The sequence below is a fragment of the Eumetopias jubatus genome, unplaced genomic scaffold (assembly GCF_037043125.1).
Source record: "Eumetopias jubatus isolate StellerSeaLion01/CBP00866 unplaced genomic scaffold, mEumJub1_p1.0 scaffold_10, whole genome shotgun sequence".
In the NCBI taxonomy this organism is placed as follows: Eukaryota; Metazoa; Chordata; class Mammalia; order Carnivora; family Otariidae; genus Eumetopias; species Eumetopias jubatus.
Window position 1 is genome coordinate 107,150,967 of NW_028274816.1, and position 17,067 is coordinate 107,168,033.

A 17,067-nucleotide genomic window follows, 5' to 3' on the forward strand; every position below is an offset into this window, starting at 1 on the left:
TGGGGAAGGGCAGGCTCCCCGGCCCCCCGCGCAGATCACCTGGCAGGACCTTTCTCTAAGGCAGCCCAGTACGAAGATGGTCGCTTTCTCAGGTCAAATGAGTAGAGAATAATTAAAGTGTTTTGAGAACTGCACGCATAGCGCTGATGTTAAGGGCTGCCTCCACCGCCGCCCGTCGTTAGTTAGGGTTTTGACTCTGGGTGCGGTCTTTTCCTGAGCCGCTTGGATCTTTGTGGAAGTGGGTGGGGTGCACGTCTGTATGAGGGATTAACATGGGCTTGCATCCTGATCCCGAAGTTTGCAAACTTTCCCAGTCCGAGTCACTGTCATCCTGACTGGGAACCCACCAGATCGTCCCCCTCAGGGAGCGCAAGTGGGGATCAGGCCGGGTGAAACAGGTCCCTTTGAGAGGGAACGGATTCGTGGAGAGCTACCCGCACAATTTTAGGGAAGGCGAGCGAAGAAGATTTGGGAGGGCGCGGGAGAGGAAGAAGTGAAAAGGGAGGAGGAATGAGGGACCTCTGGGGAGACAGGGGTTAAGCCGGGCTTGGCCTGGAGGAGGAAAGGGCGGAGCGAACGCTCGGGAGGCGGGCTCATGGCGCAGCCTCCCGAAAACAACTGGCTGCCCCGGCAAGGACGGGGTTAAGGGGGTGGGCCCGAGGGGGGGGGAAGCCACGTGCCGGGGCGAGAGGCGATTGGCTCTGCCGGCGTTGTTTGTGAGCGGCCATTGGCGACGTCGGGGCGTCTCAACGAGCCGATTGGCCAGGGTTTGGAGGACTGCCCGGGCCGGGGCGGGGAGGAGGTGGCCCGTCCCCGTCGCTGGGCCGGGCTGGGCCGAGTTGAGCGCCAGCGCTGTCCGCCGGGGGACCCGAGCCCGAGTCCGAGCTGCGGCCGCCGCCGCCGCCGCCATGCGCTGGGTCCGCGCGCTGCTGAAGAATGCATCGCTGGCAGGGGCGCCCAAGTATATCGAACACTTCAGCAAGTTCTCCCCGTCCCCGCTGTCCATAAAGCAGTTTCTGGACTTTGGTACGGAGTGGGGGGGGGGGTGGCTGGCCGTGGGGGCCCGCAGCGCGCGGGGGGCAGTGAGGGAGGGAGCTCTGGCCACGAAGGATTAACGCGGAGGAGAGGAGAGGCCCTACGTGACAGGGAAGGGTTGCTGGGGCACAGGCAGGAAAGGGTTAAGGCGGGGGGGAGGGGCAGGGACTGGCCCTGAAAGGGTTAAGGTATCCTGGGGAAGAGCTGTACACTGGGCTGTCAATGGGAAGTGGGGGCACTGAGAAGGAGGGGTCTAAATACCTTGCTGGGCTTTGTGAGAGGTCTTAGAGAGTAAGGGAGAGCCAGGAGGTGATGTTAGGGCAGGAGGGGAGTGGGGTATATCCCGACAGAAAGGGTTAAAGGTGGTTGTCCTCGTGACTCAATGAGTAGGAGATGGAGAGGAAATGGGGCTGGGACGCTGGTGGGAGTAACAAGGCGGGATTAGGAGGTGCAAACATCTGGAAAGAGACCTGGGCTGGGCTGGGCACCCAGGGGTCAGGTGGGGACTGGGCTCTTTCAGAAAAATGTCAACAGGAGGGAGATCGCTGATCAGTATACCTCCACCCACTGAAGAAGCTGACCCCCCAGCTGGCCCAGTACACAAGGACACTTGAAGAGCAAATCTGTTTGGGCCTGGCTCCCTGTCCCCTCCCAGGCTGAGGCTTGGAGCACCATGAGGTGCAGTCGGGAGGCTTGCAGCCTTGGCCGCCCCTAGGTTCTTGGGCCAGGATCACCCACCAGCAACGCCCTGGGGGCGCCTTGGGAGCAGAAGCAAGACTGTGCCACTGGGGCCATTGAAACAGGCATTGTGTGGGCCATGTCTACGTGGTATTTCCATGGTGCCAGCTAAGGATTAGGAGGGGGTGCCCAGGTTTCTCAGGAGTTGAAGAGACAGTGCCTGGCTCAAGTTACAGCTGCGTCACTGATGGGAGGGGGTGGGGAGGTGGCATCTAGGACACAGGGCCCCTGTTACCCAGGACTTGTCTGCCTGTCCCCCTGCCCTCTTTGAGCTGTCCTATGTAAGAAAGACCCCTGGGCGCATTCCCAGCTACCAGTAGCTGTCCGGTCCAAACTGGACCCCAGTTATAGAAATGGACTGGGTGGGGTTCACAGTCGAATTTGGTCCACTTGTACTGCCGTGGGGAAAACAGATCTTCAGAAGGGTAGTCACATGCCCTAGGTGGCAGACTTGGAAGCAGAACTTAGACTAGCATCTGGCTCTTCTTACTCTAGGCCATGGCCTCAGTCTACCACTCCGTCTTCATCTTGAAGCCAGACCAAGGACCAAGATATTTAGGCTCCCATCCTTGGGTCCTGTGTGCCTCCCACGTGGGCATTAATGCAGGGTCAACTCTACAGTTGTCATCAAGACCAGCCTGGGTGAAGACAGACTGGGCCAGAAATGACCTGGGACCCCGCAACTGCCATGGTCCAGGCATAGCGCCCCTCAGCCAGGCCCAGACCCGGGAAGGGGTGGTTTTCCCAGGCTCCTCTGCCCACCCAATCCACCCCACCCTACCCCTTCCACCCCTCAAAGCGAGTGTCTGCTAGGAAGGACAGAAAGTGAAGAAGTAAGGTAACTGAGGCCAGAGGAAGCTCCAAGTGGACCTGGGAGTGGCCCTGTCCCCTGTGGTTGAAGGCAAGCAGGCTGGGGGCGAGGGGACGCAAGCTTGGAGAGGGTTAGGCAGGGTGGCATGGAGGTGGGAGCCCTGCAGGGGATTAGGAGAGGTGCTTTGCTCTGTGCCCCCGGTCACTTCTCTGAACCCTCAGGAAATGAAGGATTTAATCGACCTGACCCCTGAGATGACCTCTGGCTCCAGGGGTTTGCAGCTCTGTGGGCTCACCTCTGTCTCTCTCCCTCCCACCAGGGTCCAGCAATGCCTGTGAGAAAACCTCATTCACCTTCCTCAGGCAGGAGCTGCCTGTGCGCCTGGCCAACATCATGAAAGAGATCAACCTGCTTCCAGACCGAGTGCTGAGCACACCCTCGGTGCAGCTGGTCCAGAGCTGGTGAGACCCCTGGCCAGGCCCCTGCACCTCCCACTCCGCTGCCAGATGCCCCTGGGCTCCCAGAGCCTCTGTGCTCCCAGTAGCCTTGAGAGAGGTGGGGACAGAGAGGAAGCACGGGCTCCAAGAGGCTGGAGAGTTGCCCAAGGTCAGGTGGAACACTAGGCCAGATCAGGGACCAAGATAAAGCTCCTAGCCTCCACGCCTGTGGGCCAGCCCTATTCTTACCACTCTTCTTTCTCCAGAAACCCAGGATCCACCTGGGGAATTGTTTACGCAGCCAAAACCCAAACCATGCTAATACCGGCATTCACCACCAGCTCTGGTTCTGGAAACCCAGCACCTACTGGGTAATATTTACCTGGGGGCAACATTGTAGGGAAACAGAAACAGGAAGAAATGAATTTTCAAATGTTTTAATCCAAGCTACAAGTCGGACTGTTTTGGATGTTGGAAAACACTCAGACGCAGGGATGGCACAGTACCGACCCCCAGGAACTTTGGAGGGGCAAAGACCAAAAATTGCAGCAGTAGCAGGGGGAAATCCTCAGTAAAGGTCCCTCTAGAACTCTGTCCCAGGTTACGTAACTGGATGACATGAACCAATGGCCGGTCACATGAAGAACAAACAAGAGTTTGCTGTGTGACAGGCGTGCGGATGGTTAATCCTGGTTGGTCTTTGGTGGCACCTGCGCCGGAAGGCTTTGCCAGTCCTCCTGGCTATGGTGTGGCGTGGCTGTGGTTCACTGTTGGGTTCAGGAGCAGGGGTCCACACGTGCTGTGAGCCCGGCGCCATGCCCGGAGCAGAAAAGCGGCAGCCGCAGCTCCCCTCCAGGAGCCCGGGAGCTCGCGGGGAGCAGGAGAGTGGGTAAACTGAGAGCTACATAGATCGTGGTGGGAGCAGCGAGCTGCCGAAGAGTTACTCTTACTGAAGAACCAAAATGTTATTTAAAAAGTAACATGGATTGGGGTTCTTTTCCTACTCATCATGGAAGTATTTTCTGGAAGACACAGAAAAATAGAAGAGAAAGCCATCCACTCCCCTCCACGCCATAACCAAACACTGGTAGGGTTTCAGAAGGTCTCAGTGGGGCCCTTCTAGCATCGTTGCTATGCATGGATACCTGCACAGGCAGAACTTACTCTGATGTAATGAGATACGGTAAGGAAAGTGTTTTGTGCACAAGGCCAGGCTCCCAGTAGGCACGCACTGGATGTCAGTTGAAGCAGAGTTGTGGGGAAGTTGAGATGGACACATAGAGGAGGTGGCACGTCACTGGGCCTTCCAGGGGGCCGGGAGTGAGCTTAGACCTAGAAAGGAGGGAAGGGCATTCCAGGCCTTGGGACTGCTTGTGCCAGGGCGTGGAGGCAGGCAAGGGCCCAGCCAGGGCCTCTGCGACCTCACTCTGCACCTGCAGTGCTTTCGGTGCAAGCTGCGAAGGGGGCCGGGGGGAGAGGGCAGGGCCTGGCATTCCTGCAGCCCAGCCAGGTCACCCCTCACTGGGCCCTGGCCCTTGGAGGTCCAAGACCTCTGAGCCAACCAGCATTTCCCACCACGGGGTGGTGGGGAAGTGGTGGGGAGGAGGCAGAAGGTGCCATCTGTTTGCCCGCTTCTCCTCCAGCTCTGCCCGGCTGGCTGGCCTGGCTACCTCTCCAGCAGGCCCCTGACGCCAGAACAGGCCCTCGCAGGCCCTTCCCTGGACGCTGTGTTCCTAGGAGAGCTGGGGGATGTGTGTCGGGGTGTGGGGGAGCAGGGAACTGCTGGACTGCCTGTGAGGCCCCCAGGCCCCAGTGGAGGCCATTTCTGAAAATCAGTTACGCATGTGTGGGCTTGGCCTGGTCTTTCTTTCCTCAAAGCTTGGAAGTAATGTCCAGTAACAGCAGGACAGAGCGAAGTTAGACAAGAGAGAGCACTTCCCAGTGGTTGGTTCAGCTTGGAGGAGAACAGGCCATGGGATTTCTGGAATGTCCTGATGCACTGACTGGAGCCTGCTGAGGTTGTTTCTAGGGAATGGGCATCATCGGCTGCAGCAAGAGAGACTGAGATCTGAGGGGAGGAGGGACTTTCTGATGGGGACGAGGTGGCCACCTGTTAGTGCAGAGCCCCCTCCAGGAGAACCCACTACCAGCTTGGATGTGGAGGTGGTGGGGAGGTGGGCAGGGTTTGCACGAGAGGAGGGGGACAGTGTACCACGGAGCCTGGCAAGAGGGCCTCTACCCTCAGAGTCTGACGAATAAGGAGCAAATGCTCCTGTTTGGAAAATGGAAAAGTCGGGTACGCATGCTGTTCGCAGTAGTGGCGATAATGACGTGGTGAAGGCGAATGGAGTTGTTACTCAGCCGCAGAGAAGTTCTAGGTGAGAAAGTCAGCCGGAGGAGGGCGTGGAGCTGGTAGGAGTGTGCTTCCAGAAAGTGGGGGGGGGGGGTAGGGGTTGAGCGAGAGTTGCAGAGTAGAATCAGATGACAGTGAGTCACTCCTGTCACTAAGGGTCTTGCAGGGGTTGTAGGGAAAGGGGCAGGGGGCAGTGGGGCCAGCACCTTCTCTCGAACCTCCCCCACCTGCGAGGGACCCACACCCCCACCCTGTAGGAACCACAGCCCTTGAGAAGAACCAGCACCGTGGCAGTGGCACCCGTGGCCCGCGCCGCACCGGGCATGGAGCCGAGGCTTGAATCCCATCCTCACCGAACCCCTTGGCCTCTCCTTCCATAACTGGGCTTGAGACTGAGGATGTCAGAGTGGTACTGCAGTGAACCCCATTTCCGAGCCGGGTACCGGAGCGGCTCAGTGGCCTCTGTAGGGCCCAGCTGGCCACAGGGCCCAAGTCTGCCTGGCTCAGGGCCTGCATTTGGCTCCCCTCCGGAGAGCAGCTTCCAGACGCGGGACAGGTCTGCCACCTCCCCCTCCTCAAACGGCCACTGCCTTGTTCACACTCCTTATCCGCAGTGGCTGTGGATGCTAGTGGCTGGTGCGCACACACACACACACACACACACACACACACACACACACACGCTACCATGCACACGCCCCTCCACCTCCCTCCACATTCTACCCCCTGCCTCCCAAATCCAGGGCTCTGGGCAGGCTAGAAAGCCCCAGAAGGCAGGAGTCCTGGGTGCCTGATTTGCTGCTGAGGTCTGCAGGCCCAGGCCTTCCCTAGGGCAGCTATATTGGGCCCCCACAGCCTGCTGGGAGCGGGGGGAGTCAATGCCACATGTGCCAGTGCACCGCTACTTCGGGCCTCCTAGGTCCGAGCCCAGTTCTTTCTCTGGTGGTCAGTGTGGGAGCAGCCCAGGAGCCAGGGTCACTCCTTTCTCAGTGTCTCTCCCTGTAGGACCAGATCTTGCCTGAGGGTGACATCTGGGGTACCAGGCCTCAGCGGGCTTCAGGCCAGGCCCAGGGTCCTCTGGGAAGATCCTTCCCATCTTGTCCTCTCCCTCCCGAGAGCCCATGCGGACCCACTCCCTGGCAGGAGTGGCCCTTCGAGGGAGGCGGGTAGGGGGCCTAACGCTGCTTCATAGTCCAGGAGACCGAGGCCTGAGGCTGGCGGCCCTTTGAATGCCTGTGCTGGCGGGGACTGCCCATTGTCCGTCCGTCCTGGCGCCCTTTACTTCACTGGCCATGTGACCAGGCCCCACTTCTGTTCTCTAGGGTGCGGCAGGCAGCCTCGGAGGGGTGGGGCCAGTAGCTAGGGCGCTGGGCCTACGCCTGCGCTGGGACACTGTCCCTGCCCCTTCATCTCCTGGCGCAGCAGGCAGGGCCTCCCAGCTTCCACCCTCTCCCTCCCTGCCTGCCCCCCCACCCCATCTTAGGAAGGGGTTCTGGGCCCCACTCTCCAGCCGGTTTCTTCCCCTTCCTCTCTCTACCTACCCCAGCCTTGCACACTTGCAGGTTTTCTCCCTTGAAGATTTATCCTGGGCATGGGGGAGGGGGGGCAGGGATTTGGGGGCACATAGCCTGCGAGAGAGAAGCCCAGCTCTGCACGGTGACTGCCTCATCTGTAGAGTGGGGAAGCGGGAGCACCCACCTCACAGGGTATCACGGAGGCGAAAGTAGGGGGGCAGGCAAGCACAGAGCCGAGCCCTGTCCGACGCTGGCGGCAGCCGTCATGTCACTGCTGGGACCAGTGTGGATGGTGAGCAGTTGGCCACGTGGTGTGGACTGGGAGTCAGACAGACATGGGTTCGAATCCCAGCACGGCCCTTGACCGTGGGGCCTGGGCCATATCACCTGCTTTCCCTGAGCTGGTCTCCGTCTACAGAAAGGGGAAGAACCACATGCTCCTCAAGGCTGCTGGGGGATGGGAAACCCTGGGTAGACTCGGCAACAGGAAGGCTCTAGCCCTCATCACTCCATAGCAGAGTCAGCCCGCCTGTTACCACTCTCCAGGGAGCTTGAGGCCTGGCCTTTAGAGTGCCTCTGTGATTGTCTGCTGGGGCTGCAGGCACGGGGGGCGGGGGACGGGGCAGGCTGGTCTCTTCTGCTGCGTGGGGAGGACAGGCGGGGAGCACCAGGGGTGGAAAGGCCCCATTCCTGCCATCCCTAGCAAGGTGGCTGTCCAGAGCATGATTAAAACGGGACTCAGAGCCTACGCCCGGTATGACCAGGAGGAGGGTGTCGGGTGCCGTGTGGGGGCTCAGAGGATGCACTTAGCTGTGACTGATATGTAAACCACCGTTCAGAGCAAGGGTGCACATCTGGAGAGTGCTCACTGCGTGCTAGGCACGGCGCTAGGTATGACCTTTGACCTTCACTGAAAGGCAGTGATAGCGGTAGTACGGTAGTACGGTAGTACTACGGAACCCTCCACTTTCCTGATGGGGAAACTCAGGCCCAGAGAGGCTCCATGACTTACCCGGGCCACACAGCTCTGAGTGGAAAAGCCAGGAGGAGGAATCAGCAGAGCCAGCCCCCCAGCCAGCACCCCCACCCGCTCCTCCAGTGTCTGAAGCGAGAGAGGGAAGAGCAGTGTGGGGGGGGAGGTGGAGGGGGAAGGGTATTCTGGGCAGAGAACCGGCAGGGACGCGGAGGGGAGCATTCTGAGCAGAGCCAGCGCTGCCGGGTAGCAAGAGTGCGGAGGATTGAGTCTTCACGACCCTGCCTCCCGGCCTGATGACTGCTTCGGGCCTCAGTCGGGGAGCCTGTGAAATGGGGCTAATGCCTGCCCTTCTTACCTGTCAAGGTCAAAGCACTGTGTCCATAGGAATGCATCTACCGTGGAGGGGCCTTTTCTAGCAAGACCATTAGGCCACAGAGCCCTCTGTCCCAGGGCTCTTGGCAGCCCCTCCTTCCTGCTGGCTACAAGTGCTTCTACCAGAGAGAGGCTCGGCTTTGTGGCCTTCCCCAGGAGAACAACCCGTGGGCTGGACACGGTAGCAGGAAGCAGTGGGGGTCCTGGCTCACAGGGCAGGGGGCAGTGGCTCTAGGTTGGCACGGGCTGCTGCCACAGGTGAGCCTGACTCCCTTGCACAGGCTGGCCCCCTGCTGCCCTAAGTTCGGGGCTTCCCACCACTCCCCTGGTTCCGCAGCTCTTCTAGGTCCTGGGGAAATCGGCCTCTCAACTAGGCCTGCAGATGGGGGGGCAGCAGGGGGCCACGCACTCCTGCTGGGCCTTCGGAGTGGAGTGAGCTGTCCTGGCTCTCCGTGGGCTCCAGCCTCACCCACGGTCAGAGCTGGCCATGCCTGCCCCGCTCCTGTGTCCTTCCCACCCACCATTTAAAATCCACTTCCCTAGGCAGAGTGCACGGCCCCTGGTTAGGGGCCCAGAGCGGTAGGCTATAATCCTCACTGAGCCCCTGCTCTGTGACGTGCCCTGGGCCAGTCACTCTGCCAGCCGTGCCCCACGGGCTGCAACAGTAACCCTGCAGGACAAATGTTAGGACCGGTTTCCATGAAGGGGCTCAGGGAGGTTAAGCGACTTGCCCCAGCCTTCTCTCTTGGTCAATAATCCACGAGACCCCAGGGATGGGATGATCCCCAGTGCCCTCCAAGACTGCTATTCTTAGATTTCACAGCAAAGGTGCTATGAGGGGGACCAGCAAATGAGAGCTGTTCTTGCATAACTTCCTGTGTTGTCAGGGAGACTCGCATACAGATGAAAGGAATTGAGAAAAAGTGTGGTGTAGCCTGTCAAGCAGGGCAGCTCTGTGCGGGCAGGGGTGAGGCCGGTGTGGGGGCAGCTCTGTGTGCCACTGCCCACGGTAGGGGCGGGGCAGGTGTGGGGGCAGCTGAGTCAGTTGGGAAGGGGGCAAGGCCTGGCCTGGCGCTGAGGTGATGCCCTCCCCCTCCACTGCACACAGGTATGTCCAAAGTCTCCTGGACATCATGGAGTTTCTGGACAAGGACCCTGAGGACCATCGTACCCTAAGCCAGTGAGTGAGGGCCCCAGTGGGGGGCAGGAGGGCAGGTGCAGGTGACGGGCACTGGGTCACAGCCCTGAGGCAGAAATGGCCAGGAGGATGGAAGAAATGATCCCTGTCCTCAAGGATATCTAGTCTGAGGGGGAATTAACCCTTGGCCTCCGTGTCCTTGAGTCTGATTGGCGGGATCCAAGCTCCTGCCCCTGAGGAGTGCCCCCTGCTGTCGGGCAGGCGGTGGAAGATGCAGGGTGGGCTTGGGAAGCCGTGGGGAGGGCACTGTGGGTCTGTCAGGTTGGGAAGGGTCCTGTGAATGAAGACGTGTGGAGAAGAGGTCCGAAGCAGGGGAGAGTCTGAGGGTGCCCCAGGGTTGGGGCCGGGTGAGGGCCAACAGCCGCCGTGCCCTGCAGGTTCACTGATGCCCTGGTCACCATCCGGAACCGCCACAACGACGTGGTGCCCACCATGGCACAGGGCGTGCTTGAGTACAAGGACACCTACGGCGACGACCCGGTCTCCAACCAGAACATCCAGTACTTTCTGGACCGCTTCTACCTCAGCCGCATCTCCATCCGCATGCTCATCAACCAGCACAGTGAGCGGGGCTGGGGGGCTCAGGACCCAAGAGCACCTCCCTGGCTCCACAGTGGAGGAGGAAGGCCGCAGCGTGGAAGTGCCTTGTTGTGAACGCTTACAGAAGGCAAAATGACATCGCCTCTTTCAAAAGCGTTCAATGTGGTATTCGTCACAACTCTGTTATATTCAGAAATTGTTTGTTGTTTCGAGTTCCTTAGTCCCGGAGTGTTCACTGTGATTGTTGAGAAATTATAACCGATTGAAAATTAAATGAGTTCCTCATGCTCAGATAAGTTCAGATGCAGGACAGTAAAATGATTTTTAAATGCTGTAGCGAAAGGAAGAAGAAATGTCACGTGGGCTGTGTGGTGGACTAGGCCCGCTGAGAGGAATACTTCAGGTCTGTGGACAGTCCAAACATGGCCCGAGCCGGGGATGGAGGGGCCCGGGGAATGGGAGAAGAGGTGTTACATGTAGGGATGGAGTTGGAGAGTCCTGGGGGCAGGAGGGGAGCCCCACCAACAGCTCCCTGCCTTCTCACCCGCAGCCCTGATTTTTGACGGCAGCACCAACCCAGCCCACCCCAAACACATCGGCAGCATCGACCCCAGTTGCAATGTCTCCGAGGTGGTGAAGGGTAAGCCGTCCCCAGCACAGAGGAGCCCCAGAGACCCCCTCCCAGCTGCCTGGCCTGAGGATGTGTCATCCCCCCGTGGGTGGGGGCCTCGTCCGCTTGGGTTTAATGTTGGCGATGCCCCGTGCCAGTGCCAAGCATGAGGAGTGCCTGCTGGGTGGACCGGCCCATTCCCTGAACGGCCCCTCTCTTCTCTCAGATGCCTACGATATGGCCAAGCTCCTGTGTGACAAGTATTACATGGCCTCGCCCGACTTGGAGATCCAGGAGATCAACAGTGAGTGAGCAAGTGTGTGTGTGTGTGCGTGTGCATGCGCGTGTGCGTGTCTGTCTGTCTAAGGGCTCTGGAGAGGAAGGTGAGATGGGGAGTCAGGAAAGGAACTGGAAAAAAAAGAAAAAGGAAAAGAAACGGATGGGACAGAAGCAGAGCTATTATTGACTTATTATTAGCACTATTATTACTGATTTATTTGCTAAGTATTTATTAAGCAGTGAACATGCCAAGGAAGGTCCCTGTTCTCATGGAGGTTACATTCTTCATTCTGGGGAGGCTGGGGAAGGGGGCTGTTAGCCAGTGAGCAAATAATCAACAAGCTAATTTCATTTTTAAAAAAATATTTATTTATTTGACAGAGACACAGCGAGAGAGGGAACACAAGCCAGGGGAGTGGGAGAGGGAGAAGCAGGCTTCCCGCGGAGCAGGGAGCCCCGATGCGGGGCTCGCTCCCAGGACCCTGGGATCATGACCCGAGCCGAAGGCAGACGCTTAACGACTGAACCACCCAGGCGCCCCAACAAGCTAATTTCAGATGGTGACAAGGGACAGGGAGGAAACGAGATGAGGTCACGTGACAGTGATGGGGCGGAGCAGTGTATTTACTAGGGTATCAGCTTGGCTGCCTTTTCAGAATCCAGATAACAGTGGCTTCATTCAAAGAGAGGTTTCCCTCTTTCCAGCCCCTGGGGTGGAGCAGCAAAGCCGGCTCCCCAGCCTCATGTCTCAGTCCCAGCTGGAGAAGGGGAGGAGGATGGAGAAGGCAGGCCCCGGGGGTTGGACAGTCGCTCCCCTAAGTCACCTGGCCAGGTCTAGCTGCCAGGGAGGCCGGCAATTCAGTCTCTCTAGCTGGGCAGCCAGCGGCCCGTTAGAACTTCGGGGGAGGCTGTATCTCTGACAAGAGGAGGGAAAGAACGGACACGAGAGGATGGCTGCGGGGGTCCTGCTTTGGGTGGGGTGGGTGGGCAGGCACCAGCAGGACCAGTGAGGGGGCTGGGAGACGGGCCAAGGCAGGCAGGGCCCGTGGGCCACAGACAGGAGCCGGGACATTGTGTGCAGCGGGGAAGCCCACTGCAGGGTTCGAAGCAACGGTGATGCCAGGGTCTGACGTTCATTCCAAAGATATTTAGAGGTTGGAGGGGGCAGGCGAGACGTCAGGAAGGCCAGTTAGGGGGTCACTGCAGGAATCCAGGGGAGGGGAAGGCAGCGGAGATGGAAAGAAGGGGGTAGATTTGATAAATATCTTGGAGGTAGAGAGGTCAGGACCTGCTGATGAACCAGGGGCATAGGGGAAAGGGGGATCAGGGATCTGGAAGTTTCTCTACCCTTCCCCTCCCACACCTGCTCCTTAGCCACCCCCTGCCTGTGCGCCAGAAACCTGAGGCCTTTCATGCCTGGAAGTCACGCTGCCCACATCTGAAAGGCCCAATTCAAGTCCAGGTCCTCCGAAAAGCCTTCCTGGACTTCCCAGAAAAAATGGTTAGGCACCCAGCTTCCTGGGGCATACCTCTGTAATGACTGAATGGCTTGGAGGTATGGGGCACCCGGGTGGCTCAGTTGTTTGGGTGCCTGCCTTCGGCTTGGGTCATGATCCCAGGGTCCTGGGATCGAGCCCCGCATCGGGCTCCCTGCTCAGCGGGGGGTCTGCTTCTCCCTCTTCCCCTGCTTGTGCTCTCTCTCTCTCTCTCTCTCTCTCTCTCTGTCAAATAAATAAAATTTTTAATAAATGACTAAATTAATTAATTTCTCGGAGGCAGAGATGGAAGGACAGAGACAGGCCATGTTACTTCAATATCCCTAGGGTCAAGCACAGGGCCTGGCACGTAGCTCTGGGTACAGCACTTAATGTAAAAGTCAGTTGTGCCTTTGTCTAGACTTGAATTTCCAAGCAGGTAGGGCCGAATTTTATTCATCTTTATGCCCCGCTGCCCAGTACAGGGCCTGAGATTCCTTCATTCACGAATCCATTGCACATTTATCGAGCGCCCACTGCAGACAAAGCTGTGTGCCAGGCACCAGGAGAAGACAGGCAGTCATTCACACCAGGAAGCTCTCCAGGCTACAGCGATTCTTGAGAGGCCGAGTGCTGGTGTCAGAATCATGTGCAGCACCCCTCCCCTCTCCGCACTGGATTAAAAAGCTCTCCAGGGGTTCTGGGGTCCAGGCGAATGCTAGTAGGCTGAATATAGGCTGGATAGATATTTTTTGAATGGTTGAAGGGGCTAGATAAACAGCGGATAAATGGAAGGCCGGATCTGGACTCTGTGAATGAATGGGTAGATGGGAAGAAGGATGGATGTTTGAACAGATGCACAGTTGAGGGACAGTCGGATGGTTGAATGGATGCTGGATGGGTAGATAGAGGAATTAGTGGATGTTGATATAGTGGTTGGATGGAGGGGTGGACGGGTGGATGGATGGACATGGACATTGTATAGTGATGGATACTGTATGGATAGATGGTTGAATGGACACCGAATGAACGGATAGCTGGATGAATAAATGCTGGATGAATGGCCCGGCAGATGGTTGGAAGATAAATGGGTGGTTGAGTGCTGGGTGCTAGGTGCTGAGTCAGTGAATGCTGAATGGTGACCTCTTGACAATTTCCTGATCCTTGGTCTTGACTTCCCCAGCAGCATCCAACTCCAAACAGCCAATTCACATGGTCTATGTCCCCTCCCACCTCTATCACATGCTTTTCGAACTCTTCAAGGTAAGGAGGTGGGGGGTGATGGTCCTCCGCGGCGCTGGGGCTGGTTAGGGCTAGGCCGCTCTGACTCATCTCCTCCGCCTTTCCCTGCACAGAATGCCATGCGTGCAACCGTGGAAAGCCACGAGTCCAGCCTTGTCCTCCCACCTATCAAGGTCATGGTGGCCTTGGGTGAGGAAGATCTGTCCATCAAAGTATGTGACGCTTGATTTGGGGGCCAGAGAGCAGTGGGGGGCGGGGACTTCCCTCCTGCCAGGACATGGGCTCAGAGAAGACCCTGGGGATGCGGACGACCAAGAGCTCAGGGGTGTCAGGGGGCGGGGGGCGTGAGCCTGAAGCCACGTCTGTCTCCCCCAGATGAGTGACCGAGGTGGGGGAGTTCCCCTGAGGAAGATCGAGCGACTCTTTAGCTACATGTACTCCACAGCGCCCACTCCCCAGCCCGGCACCGGAGGGACCCCACTGGTGAGATGGTCTCCCTCCTGTGCCCCCCACCTCCTAAAGGATGCCTGTCTTTTCACCTCTTCTCATCAAACTGTCCCTCTCCCCATCTTTCGCCTCACCTCCCATGGTCTTCGTTCTTGTGTGGCTGTATGTGGTGTCAGTCCCCTCTCCCAGTCCCGGCCCCTCTGCTCCTCACACCCCCCTGAGCCTGCAGCCGCTGCCTTCCCACCTGAGCTGCCGGCGTCTCTCTGTCACCTTTCCTCAATTCTCCCTCTCCCTTTTGTACCCCCTGAAGTTCACTCATCAGCACCTCTCTGTCACGCCCAGCAGAGCAGGTGGGGCTGGGTTTGGGAACTTGAGACCCAGGAGCCCCGTGACCTGTCCACACCCGCTGGTCCAGACCTGCTGGCTCCTAGGGCTGAGCTCTTCTGCCAGCCCCGCTGACTACTACCCACAGCTGGGACTGTTCCGCCTTTCGGGCCCCACCAGACTGACTGCCCTCACCCCCGGGGGATTCTGGGAAGCCCCTGGCCCGACCCCAACTCAGTGCATTGGTCCCTTGGCTCCAGGAAGCCCAGCACCAGCCTCCTGGTCACGCTCCCTTCCTACCGCCTTGTAGGCTGGCTTCGGGTACGGGCTCCCCATCTCCCGCCTCTATGCCAAGTACTTCCAGGGAGACCTGCAGCTCTTCTCCATGGAGGGCTTTGGGACCGACGCTGTCATCTATCTCAAGGTGAGGGTCCTGGCGCAGGGCCCGGCTAGCGGGGTGTGCGGGCCGGTCAGCCCGCTGGTAGGTTTCGTCTCCACCCCTGCACTCCTTTCCTCATTCCAGACTGGGAATCAGAGCAAAGCTGCAGTTCCACAGCCTGCAGACACTCCCAGCTCGGCAGGCAGTTCAAGGAAGTCCCTGGCCCATGACTAAGACCCCTCTTCTGGGGACCTTGGACTTCTTATACACAGAAGGAAGGGGGGTACCATAGAGAACTTGTCATTCAGCTCGGGGGCAGACTGAGGCCCAGAATTGGTGACCTTCTTCAAGGTCACAGCCCACCTTCCCTCTACCTCCCTGACTCTTTGAGTGAGTAGCCTTCTGGAATGGGCAGGAGCAAGGCAAAGAAGCGACAGGTCCTTTCATGGGTCTTTCTGGGCCGGGGTTCGTTGTCTCGGCCAGTGTCTGGCAGCTAGCTGGGCTGACTCAGACACAGGGTGGGACGCGGGGGCCATGGTCTGACACCACCACAACCCACCCTGGGAAAAGGGTGCCTGACTGAGAAGTGGGTGAGGCACGGGGAAGTGGGATCAGCTGACCCCGGTGCTCTCCAGGCCCTGTCCACGGACTCGGTGGAACGCCTGCCCGTCTACAACAAGTCAGCCTGGCGCCACTACCAGACCATCCAGGAGGCTGGCGACTGGTGTGTGCCCAGCACAGAGCCGAAGAACACGTCCACGTACCGTGTCAGCTAAGGGCCGCCGGACTCCCCTGCACCGGAGAGGAGAGACTGCTGTCTCCAGGACTGGCCACCACGGTGCCCCTCCTCATCCCCCCAGGTGGGGAGTGGCTCTCCCTGACGACCAGCTTCTGTCTCTATGAAAATCTCTGTGGTGACCAGTCTGTGGGCTAAGTGCCAGTCTCCGTCTCCACGCAGATCCCTTGGTGGTCTCCCTGCTGTTCAGTCTCTGTGGGCGATGCCTAAGGATGGGGGACGTCTCTATCCTGATCGGGGGGGGGGGGGGGAGTCCCCAGAGCCATGTTTCCATGGCAGTCCTCCTTCTGAGACCAGAGCTGCCACTTTTCTGCCAGGGGTCCAGGGTCCCCCTCACTGCCCTCCACAGCCCTGGCCTTCCAAGTGGACACCCTGCTTGCCTTATCCCCCGGCCCGTGCAGGCACCCAGGCCCTGGCCCTGGGTCAGTGTTAGCAAGGGGCTGGGTGTCCCTGGGTAGAGAAGGGGGTTGCACCCTCGGGCCCCTGGTTGGGGACCTGCTCCTGCAGCCTCTCCCTCCACCCTAAGCTGGAAGGTCAAGGTTAGGAGGGGGCAGTTCTCACCCAGGGCTCACCCTTAATGTGAAGGAACCTGGGAGGACTTGGAGATCAGCTGCCCAGCCAAGCTGCTCAGAGCCCCTCAGGTGCCTCCCAAACCTTTCCCCAGCATGTCCTCACATGCACACGGCCACTTGCCCGCCCCACACCCACACGGTCCTGCCTGAGCTCCAGACCCCCACTCCCCCCGTGCCTGGACACGCACGTGCTTGGGGTGGCTTTCTCCCTAGAAGGCTCTATGTACATACCTAGTTTTATAGCCCCGAAAGCCCCCACCCTTCCCCTCAGCACACAGGGGTTAAAGTTGTGTGCTCCCCCCAGTGGCTGGGATGATGGCCGTGACATCCACAATAAAAAGGAGACTGAATGAGACCGTGGCCTGGCTGCTTTCCCCGGGGGCGGCGGCGGGGGCGGGGGGGGGGGGGAATGTGCAGGCACAAACCACGCAGAGTGCAGGCCCCGTGACTACCATATGATGCGCTCGGGACACCCAGCCCAGGGCATGACTCAGTGTGTTCCACGAGCACACCACCAGGCAGAGCCATCCCTTCCTGAACACCTGATAGGGCGGCCGCTGGGGACAGACGTTACCCCCCCACACACTCAGGGCCCAGCCTCCCAGTGGGGGCAGACAGAGGTCACTGGCACATCATAAGTGTTTATTGAAATAAATTGAGTACCACCCCCCTTCACATGCAGGTGGGTGCCCCTATAGCTCCTGATAGTTTCAAAGGCCTGGGTGCCTTCCACCCTCCGCACCAGCCCCTCCAACAGGCCCCGATGGTGCCGATGCCCCCATGTCTCAGTTTCCACGGCAGCTCCTCTCCCCGCACGGACAGCAGAGAGGGATAAAGGGCTGAGTCCCAGGGACGGGACCGTGGCCAGAGCAGGGGTGGCCTCGAAGCCACAGCCCCTGAGCAGGAACGAGGGGAGCTGGCATGCATTGGGTCCTGTCCGCCACTCCAGGCAGGTGGAGGTGGAGAGGG

The 17,067-nt window shown here is 59.1% G+C and overlaps 1 protein-coding gene across 2 annotated transcripts; it reads left to right on the forward strand.

Annotated features, from left to right (window-relative positions):
• The first annotated feature begins 827 nt into the window (after nt 1-827).
• On the forward strand, nt 828-15,777 carry PDK2 (pyruvate dehydrogenase kinase 2). 2 transcript variants are annotated; one of them, XM_028093721.2, is made up of 11 exons: nt 828-1,026; nt 2,904-3,045; nt 9,345-9,416; nt 9,812-9,996; nt 10,525-10,614; nt 10,811-10,888; nt 13,525-13,601; nt 13,694-13,792; nt 13,956-14,063; nt 14,662-14,775; nt 15,366-15,777. In XM_028093721.2, exons 1-11 carry the CDS (start codon nt 909-911, stop codon nt 15,504-15,506), a joined length of 1,224 nt encoding a protein of 407 aa, XP_027949522.1. In that variant the 5' UTR covers nt 828-908; the 3' UTR covers nt 15,507-15,777. The 2 variants fall into 2 exon arrangements, with proteins under 2 accessions (XP_027949522.1, XP_027949521.1); XM_028093720.2 differs by having other exon boundaries at nt 834-1,026; nt 13,522-13,601.
• The last annotated feature ends 1,290 nt before the right edge of the window (nt 15,778-17,067 follow it).